This window comes from Toxorhynchites rutilus, chromosome 2 (genome assembly GCF_029784135.1).
Source record: "Toxorhynchites rutilus septentrionalis strain SRP chromosome 2, ASM2978413v1, whole genome shotgun sequence".
Taxonomy (NCBI): domain Eukaryota; kingdom Metazoa; phylum Arthropoda; class Insecta; order Diptera; family Culicidae; genus Toxorhynchites; species Toxorhynchites rutilus.
The window spans coordinates 15,279,725-15,289,037 of NC_073745.1; the positions used below are offsets into that span (position 1 = coordinate 15,279,725).

Below are 9,313 nucleotides of genomic sequence, written 5' to 3' on the forward strand. Positions count from 1 at the left end.
TTCATCTGTTGTAAGTTAATTTTCACAGTCTGCACCAATCGCTCCCAGGAACCCCCATGTGTGGGGATGCTGGTGGAAGAAATTCCCATTCGGTTTGTGGACTTACTATCTCCTGGATTATTTTATTTTGATCTATTTCCTTAAGTGCCGCTTTGAGCTCCTTGTTGGCCGCTGTAAAATTGGTGCCCCGATCACTGTATATTTTAATCGGAACTCCTCGCCTCGCCATGAAATTTCTCAACGCTTTAATACAAGAGTCCGCGTCCATCGAATGTGCAATTTCTAAATGCACTGCTCTAATGGTCAGGCAGGTTATAAGTACACCCCAACGCTTCTCAATTCTGCGTCCAACCGCTACAGAAAGTGGACCGAAATAATCTATCCCGATAAAGGAGAAAGGTCTTGTGAATGCCGCCCATAGGAGGTGGTTGTGGTGATGCACGCTGGTTTTTGCACATTTGGCAATTTGCTCTGACTTTCCGATACAGCACCCGTAGCTTCTGAATTCGAAAAACCTGTCTCAGCTCGTTCAGCACGGTTTCATGATTACGATGATGGTAACGGCAGTGGTAGTCATTAACTATTAATTTAGTGATGTGATGATCCTTTGGTAGAATAACTGGATTTCGGGCATCGGTGCTAGCATATTCACAAGCGTGGATCCTTCCGTGCATTCGCATAACGTTTTGGTTGTCGAGGAATGGATTCAAATTGAAGATAGAACTTGATTTGGGTATTCTTTTTTCAGTTGTGTCAGTGTTGAACAGAATAGCTGTTTCGTCAGGAAAAGATTCGCTTTGTGTTTGTCGATATAGAAGATTGGAAGCACCTCGTAGTTCATCGTTGGTTAATGGACCTATCTTTCTGTCTTTGCCTCTGGCTTTATAGCGCAAGTTTTCTACAAATCGCAGAACCGTAGCTACTATACGCATCAACCGATGCCAACTGGACAATTTATCCACTTGTATCAATGGCTCCTGCACCACATTGTGGTAAAGTAGGTGTGCCCGCAGTTCTTCCGTGGTAGAGATAGTGTTGAATGGTTCCGTAGGCCAAGCGTGCTTTGCTTGCCATAATAAATTAGGACCCCTTATCCATCTACTGTCGCTTCTGATATTCAGCTGTCGCTTCCACTTGGTGGCTTCATCCGCTACATTGTCTTTGGAGCAAACCCATTTCCAGCAACTGGCATCTGTTGTTTCCAATATTTCGCTTACTCGCCAGCCTACATATACAGAGTACTGACGATGATCTGAACGTATCCAACATAGGACATCGCGGGCATCGGTCCAATAAAACTTCTCCGTGATATTAAATGTTAAAGCCTTAGAGATGGTATTCGCCAGTCTCGCACCTATCATAGCGCTTTGCAGCTCAAGACGTGGGATGGAAACGAATTTTAATGGCGCTACTCTTGACTTCGCTCCAACTATCATACACTCCACAGTGTTACCCTGCTCAAAACGCAAATACACAACCGCTGCGTAGCCTAATTCACTTGCGTCAACAAACGTGTGAAGCTGGACTATGATTGGTGAACTTATCGTCGTCATGTAACGGTAACATCGAGGTATACTAACTTCTTTTACTTTAACAAGGACCTGCAGCCATTGGTCCCACTTGTCGTGTATGCTATTTGGGATTTCGTCATCCCAGCCTATTGCAGATCTCCACACTTCTTGAAACAATATTTTGAGGATGATAAGGACATTCGATATTAAGCCCAACGGGTCAAATATGGACATTAACATACGTAGGACTTCCCGTTTTGTTGGTTTACGTTCTCCTGCTAGTAGATCAGCATCGTGTTTCCTCGACAATTTATATGTGAAGTTATCTGTGGCAGTGCACCACCACATTCCGAGCACTTTTTCAGTGGCCATCTCTGCTCCGATATGAAGACTTTTCTCGTCGGTTTTCTTTTCCTCAAGTGCATGGAGAACTGTAGAAGAATTAGAAATCCAGTTTCTTATATCGAAACCTCCCTGTGCATGAATATGGCGAACCTCACACGCTAGTTGAATGGCTTCTTCCTCGGTTTCAACACTCACCAACAAGTCGTCCACGTAGTGCCGCTTGGTAATTGCCTCAACAGCCCTGGGAAAAAGTACAGCGTATTTCTCCGCATTAAGGTTTTTGACATATTGGGCACAGCTTGGCGAACAGCTAGCTCCAAATGTCATCACTTGTGCCACATTCGTGCTCGGTTGCTCGTCTTCCGGATCCTTCCACAGGAATAGTTGGAAACTCTGATCTGCTTTTGCAATTAATACTTGTAAAAACATTTCTCTTATGTCGCCGCTGAGTCCCACTTTATTTTCTCGGAATTTGTACAAAACGACATCGAGAGGAATCACCTGGTCAGGGCCCTTTAAAAGCATTGAGTTCAATGATATGCCTCTGGTTTCGGCAGCGCAATCCCACACGATTCTCACCTTATTCGGTTTATTGGGGTTGAATACGGGAAATATTGGGATGTACCACACTGGTTGCGTTTCTATCTTCAATTCTTCATCTTTCGTAAGCTTTCGTATGTAGCCTTTTCTTCGATAATCGTCAATTTGCGCTCTTAGAACTGCGGCTAACGCTGGTTCTCTTTTCATCCTAGCTTCTAAACAGTAGAATCGTCGTAAAGCAACTGGTTTGCTGTTTGGCAGACGGAATTTGTCGTATTTCCACAGTAGATGTGTTTCATAATGTCCATTGGCCGTCTGGACAATTCTTTTCAAGATTTGAAGCGCTCTCTGATCTTCTTTCGATGTTAGAGCTACCGCGGGTTTTGTGATACCAATCCCTTCTAGCGATAAATATTCCTGCACTGAATGTTCTAACGTGTCAACGTTTCCTAGAAGGCACGGACATGTGTGAACGGTATGGTGCCCGACAAACGTGTCGTGTTTTTCTGAGCCTCCGTGAACGACCCATCCAAGTCGGGTTTTCGTGGCCACTGGTTCATACATTTCTCCCTCTCGCCCCTTTAGAGCATAGCTGAGATTAGCGTTATCTATTCCTATTAAGAGACGGGGTTGCACATTCTCGTAGGACTCCATTGGTATTCCACGCAAATGTTTGTACTGAGCTGCGAGCTTTTCCGCGTCAACAGTTTGATGAAATAAATCTAAACTTGACACTGTATGCACTCCTTGAAGGCGATATTGCTTATGGTTTGTTCCTGTTCCGGATATCTGGATGTCTACCATCATCGACTCATTCTCCACGCGACATTTATTTCCTGTCCATTTTAGGCATAACGGTTCCCGTTTCCCATTAAGGTTCAACTCTGTCGCTAGAGCAGCATCAATCAATGTGAGCGAAGAGCCATCGTCGAGAAAGGCGAAGGTTTTAAAATGTTTTTCCGAACCGTAGACGATAACTGGCACGACTCGAAACATCCCTTTGTTGGTGATATTTTGATGTATGTTGCATTCACGCTCAAGTGAGTTCGTTACGACGGAATCTGCATCTTTTTCGGACGTTCTGGGATCAGCACGTAGGTACTTGTGAAGAAGATGGTGATGCTTAAATGTACATCCATTCATTCCACATTCCTTTTGAAGTTTGCACATTCCTTTGTGTTTTTTGAGGCATTTCCTGCACAAACCTAAATCTTTCACCATGGCCCACCGGGAATTGTATTCTAGCCCCACGAATCGTTGGCATTTATCGATACTGGGGCAGCTAAACTTACAAACGAGGCACACTCTATCCACAGAATTCTGTTTCACTGGTAGCGGAGACTGAGGAACAACTGTAACGCTTTCATCCTCCTCATCTTCAACGTGAGTATTCAGGAACGACAGATTCTTCTTCCCAATTCGGTTTGTTTTAGATTCAGTAGACATTTGTGCAAACGGACAGACAGTTTCAGCGAGCTCATACAACCATGCGGAAAAAATGGATAAATTTACACTTGAAAAATTTCGTCGATGCCTAGCCCAATCCAGCTTTATAGATGGTGGAAGCTTTTCTACAAGGTCCCTAAGGAGTGCAATATTGTATGTATACTCGTCCAGATGGCAAGCTTCGATCGTTGCACATAGATTTTGTACGGCAAGAGCGAACTCGATAATAGTTTCCAATCTATCAACTTTAGGAGCCGGTGTTAAACTAATCTTCATCATTAAATTTTGTACGATGGCTTCTGGGTTTCCATACAGCATCTTGAGAGTTGAGATTACAACCGGAACGTTTGAGGGATGCATTAACATGCATTTCACTGCGTCGTATGCCTTCCCTTTTAGACACCTCTGCAAACGCACTAGATTTTCTTCTTGTGTATATCCACACATACTGGTTGTGGTAGTGAATGTGGAAGAAAACAATGGCCATTCTTCTGGTGTTCCACTGAATATCGGAAGCTCGCGCGATACAGCCTGACGAGCGGCGATCTGATTACGCGTTAAGTTACTTGCGTTATCTCCTGGGAGGGATTGTCTTGAAGTGATTTAGTGCGGAAAATTGTACTCTGCTAACTGTTGATTATCAATAAATGATTCATCATCTTGTATTTTCATTCGTCTTATTTCCGGAACAAATTTTGGTTCGATTTGCTGAGTGAATAGACCTTGTTGTCGAAATGCGGGCGTTGTGATTCGTTGTAGGCACGATTCTTGTTGGTTTTGTTGAGAATTCGGTTGCACGTTGCGTGGGTTCCGCAGAATGAACTTCGGTTGACCTTGTCCTTGTTGCATGATAGGCGGCGGAAAGATTGATTCTACCTTCGGTTGGCGAGGTTGCGTTACTTGATGAACAGGAACACGATTGATATCAATTTCATCTTCTAACCACCTACTAACTTTTTCACCCATCTCTTCTTCCTCAGATTCTATCACTGACGACGTCTCACTGGCAATCTCCTTCAGCAATTCGTACCGTTTATGAAGATATTCCCGCTTTTTCGCTTCTTCACTTTCTTGTAACTTCCTCTCTTCATCAAGCATTTGTAGTTCCAACTGCAACTGTTTTCGCCTCGTTGAATTCTTCGATGTTTCCGAGTGCTGGCATGCGTTTTCCCTGAAACCTTGCTTCTTGTCGTTTCGGTAATGGTGCTTTGACAGCTCTAACGGCATGTTCGAATTTAATACGGGTAGCGGTTCAGTTGCCAAATGTGGAGCAGAAACATTCGTGGAGGTATTGTTCTTTGCTTCCTTATTTGTTTGACAGTGGCTGCAGCACCAATCATGGTGTGCGATCTCTTGGTTGACTCCTACGCACTTGAAGTGGTACCAGTCATCACAATCATCACACTGGACCATATCAGTATCGTCCTCATCCATACAAGCTTTGCAGTGACGAACATTACTTTCATCGCCTTCGTTACCATGACGACGGCTTTCGCAGAGAGCGGCCTTGCTTCTAGTCTTGATTGGTGTTCTACCAAGCATCTTCCGTCAGATTTAAACGAAATTTTTAATGTTACTCGTTAGACGAAAGAATAAGGCGGGTTCCGTATAATTAATATTGTATTCACAAAATTAAAAATTTCCTACAGACAACAATTCATATTATTCCCTGAAACAACTTCATTTCTAATTCACTTACGTTTAGTTTCCTTATTCTCTCCTTCTGTCTCTATTTTTCTCCTCTTCATAATTTCTTATAATCGTTGCATTCTAATTCAATAATAATATATTTTTCTTCAGGTAATGGATAGTAATGGCAAAATCGTGACAATGATATTTTTTCACCTTGACGTTTCAATCTCTCCCAATGGCTGCACGATCCAGATTGCTTCGATGAGGAGCGCCGACCGATAGGGATGTGACACAAAGTATTAATGATTATGTGAAAATTAACGAAAATGAACGTTAAAAAACATTTACAGACTTTTCCACATTTTTAACAGCCATTCACATGTTTTTACAGACTTTTTTTTAAAAATCATCTGGCATCTCTTCCTTCCACTTTTTATCGAATATTTTCAAATCGCAGGAGTAAACATTTACGTGACTCTGATTTCGTTTGTTTTTATTTCGTTCGGAAAAACGTTATGTCAAAGAGAGGGGACATTAAAAATACGTTGCTCAGTGAAAGGCTGAGATGTTCTTTCAGAGATGCAATGGTTAAATAAACAATTGACGGAAAAATGTAGTTCGTTCAATTTATTATTTGAATTATTTTTGCCCCTGACAACAATACCTCTTTTGTAGTGTTGATTATCATAAGAAAAATAACACTCCTGATCGTTGGATCTCTTTTGACATTTCAATTGGATCTTATTTGACAGCCGTTTTGATCCAGTCCGCACTACCTAGGTTTCAATTATCTTGACTGCACTGCACTGTAACTACACCCAAACTAGGAACGCAGAAAGCATTTCATCTTCGGCAGAAAAAAAGAACCTAAATATGCGTAAAGCTTTAATGCGTGCTTACTTGCAATGTGTCTCTTGTTTCGCGCGCTCATATTGCTCTTATATTTGCTACAGCATATACGAGGGCGGTTCAATAAGTACTGCCTCATCGCCGAGTTCGGACTCGTAGTTTTGTTTTGACCGTGTGTCGAAGCAGGCGTGTCCGCGGATTTTAGAAAAATGGAAAAAATTGAAATTCCGCCGTAGTCACGGCCAAATTGGTGGAATTGTATTACGAACTGCTGCCCCATCCACCGTATTCTCCAAATTTGGCCCCGTACGACTTTTTTTTGTTTCCAAACTTGAAAAAGTCACTCGCCGGGCAGAAATTTGAGTCAAATGAGGAGGTCATCGCCGCCACGGAGGCCTACTTTGCAGACCTCGAAAAAACGTATTTTTCAGATGTTGGAGCATGAAGTTGGAGCATCGCTGGGTCAAGAAAATCGAGCTAAAAGGAGACTGTCTGGATCGACCCGATCCACCAACGATAGCTCAGGGAATTTTTTCACAATTTCACTTTCGAACCAACAATTAAAAATCAGTGGGTTCTATCTATGATATAACCGCAAGGTTGACGTGGGACTACCTTAGCTTGGCAATTATTTGTTTGTATTGATTAAATTCTTGATTGAATGCAACAATTTCCGAATTCAATTGAATTCAATATGTTTGCTTTGTGAGTAAAAAGATTGAATAAATGCCATGTAAGATCAATTCATGCATTGTGATAGATTATGCTCTTCGTTATAAGTAAATTCAATGACAGTCCTTTTACGTTTGGTATTATGCCTAGGACAAAGTATGTAAACGGAAGAATTATCGAACGATTATTTTGTTTTACATTCTCCTCTGGAGTTTGCATCTCTCAAGTGTACGTACTTCTCAAACCGCGAATTTGCTTGAAACTTGAAAGTTCATTCGCCTCTAGTGTATGCATGATTTTTCCAGGTTCCTGAGTTTAGAAGACCGTGTTAGGAAAACATATTCTAGTCTCGCAAAGGCAAGCGAGTACAAAAGTACACGCAGTTTCCATTTATTTGCAAAGCCGATTTCCCCAGACACCTTGGTTTTGAAGTCTGTGTTAGGGAAACACATTTCAGTCGGAACAAAAATGCTCCAGACTTGCACGTATTTGCAATGCCAATTTCCCCACGCTCCATGGATTAGCAGTCTTTGTTAGGGAAACACATTTCAGTCGGAACAAAAATATCCCCGACTTGCATGAATTTGCAATGCCTATTTTCTCTAGGCACCTAGGTTTTGAAATCTCTGTTAGGGAACACTATTCGGTGGGATCAAAAGCTCCCCATACTTTCACGTGTTTGCAAAGCCGATTTCTCCAACGCTGCTTGGTTTTGAAGTCTGTGTTAGGGAACACATTTCGGTGAGAACAAAAGTCCTCATACTTTCATGTATTTGCAATGTTGACTTCTCCAAGGCTGCTTGGTTTTGATGGCTGTGTTGGGGAAGCTATAAATCGGGCCAATTAAAACGAGGCAGTTAGGACGTTTAGATAACGCTCAACATTTTACAGTTATTCAATTGTTTATCTAATGAAGATAACATTTTTTTAATTGCGATAGATACGTAGAAATATTCCCTATCAATTGATGCAAACATCTTTCCGATCCAGTAAAAAATCTTCGAGTTATAAGCATTCGAAATCTTTCATTTTTTTCCTGCATGTTCTGTGTTTAGGTTTTCATTTCTCCCCCCATATATTTCGGTTAGACGTAGTCGCACGTCAAAAACGCTTGGTACTTGACAAACTACACGGATTTATTAACAGGAAATACATTTATTTTTACATATAATCGGATTGACTACTGGACTGAGACTAACTAGACTTTCAATAATTTTTCCCTAACTTCCTTTCTCAACTCTATATTTATATCCTATTATTTCTTTGAAATCTATACTTTTTATTTGATTTACACAACCACTTGAAATTCAAAGACAACAATCACTCTATAGATAACAAAAAACATTACACTGACAATTACCCTATCGCCTTCTCTATTTACTTACACTAATACACATATATTTGCCAAAATTCACATCATGCCAGTGGCGCAACATCCATAGGGGGCTGCCAACTCCGACAGAGACTATGTTAAGAAATAAATTGCCACTTTCCAAAATTTGTTTTTTTGTAGGCTAAGTACTTATCGGACTGCCCTCGTATAAACAGCCATTCCATGCCAAACCGATGAAGTGTTTCTTAGATTTTCGTCAAAAGTGGAAGATTTGTTCATTATCGAAAAATATTTGACCCGTATTTTTTAATTATTTTTTTATTACAGTTTCCATTTTATGGTGGTCCGAAAAATCAACTTTTTCTCCTTTGTTCCAAAAATGACTTTTTTCCAAAAATTCATAACTTTTGAACTACTGAACCATTTTAGATGATCGATATATCAAATCTAAGCCAATCAGATAGTCTATATTATACTTGTTCTATATTATACTTGTAAAAATTTTGGATTTTAATTTTCTAATTATTGGTTGTGTTTGTTTTTTGTTGTTTTCATTGCTTTGGAATAGAGAGCGCTATATTTTTTATATTTATAAACTATGTTATGTATGTTTATCGCAAAATGTACAGCCATTCCATGCCAAACCGATATAGTGGTTCTCAGATTTTCGTAAAAAGTGGTAGTTTCGTTCTTTATCGCAAATTATTAGACCCGTATTTTTTTTAATTTTTCATTAGGATGTCCATTTCCATTTTAGGGCGGTCCGAAAAATCCATTTTCCGCATTTTTGCCAAAAATATTTTTTTTCAAAAATTCATAACTTTCGAACCAGTAGACCAGTTCAGATGTTCTTTGATTCCAAATAGAAATTACTATATTCAACAGGATTCTGCCCCTTTATATCAATCGAATGCAACACAGGAGTGGTGTTGCCAAAATTTGACCCATTTCATATCATCACAAGAATGATCTGCCTCATCACCGG

General features: G+C 40.6%; 2 protein-coding genes across 2 annotated transcripts; both read right to left on the reverse strand.

The window, feature by feature from the left end:
- Positions 1-335: 335 nt before the first annotated feature.
- LOC129765560 (uncharacterized) lies at positions 336-3,842 on the reverse strand. The gene has a single exon (XM_055765965.1). It carries the CDS (start codon positions 3,840-3,842, stop codon positions 336-338), a length of 3,507 nt encoding a protein of 1,168 aa, XP_055621940.1.
- A 603-nt stretch (positions 3,843-4,445) lies between these two features.
- Positions 4,446-5,637, reverse strand: LOC129765562 (uncharacterized). The gene is made up of 2 exons (XM_055765966.1): positions 5,542-5,637; positions 4,446-5,485 (listed from the first exon to the last, which is right to left on the reverse strand). The coding sequence occupies exon 2, from the start codon at positions 5,382-5,384 to the stop codon at positions 4,446-4,448; it is 939 nt and encodes a 312-aa protein (XP_055621941.1). The 5' UTR covers positions 5,385-5,485; positions 5,542-5,637.
- Between the last annotated feature and the right edge of the window lie 3,676 nt (positions 5,638-9,313).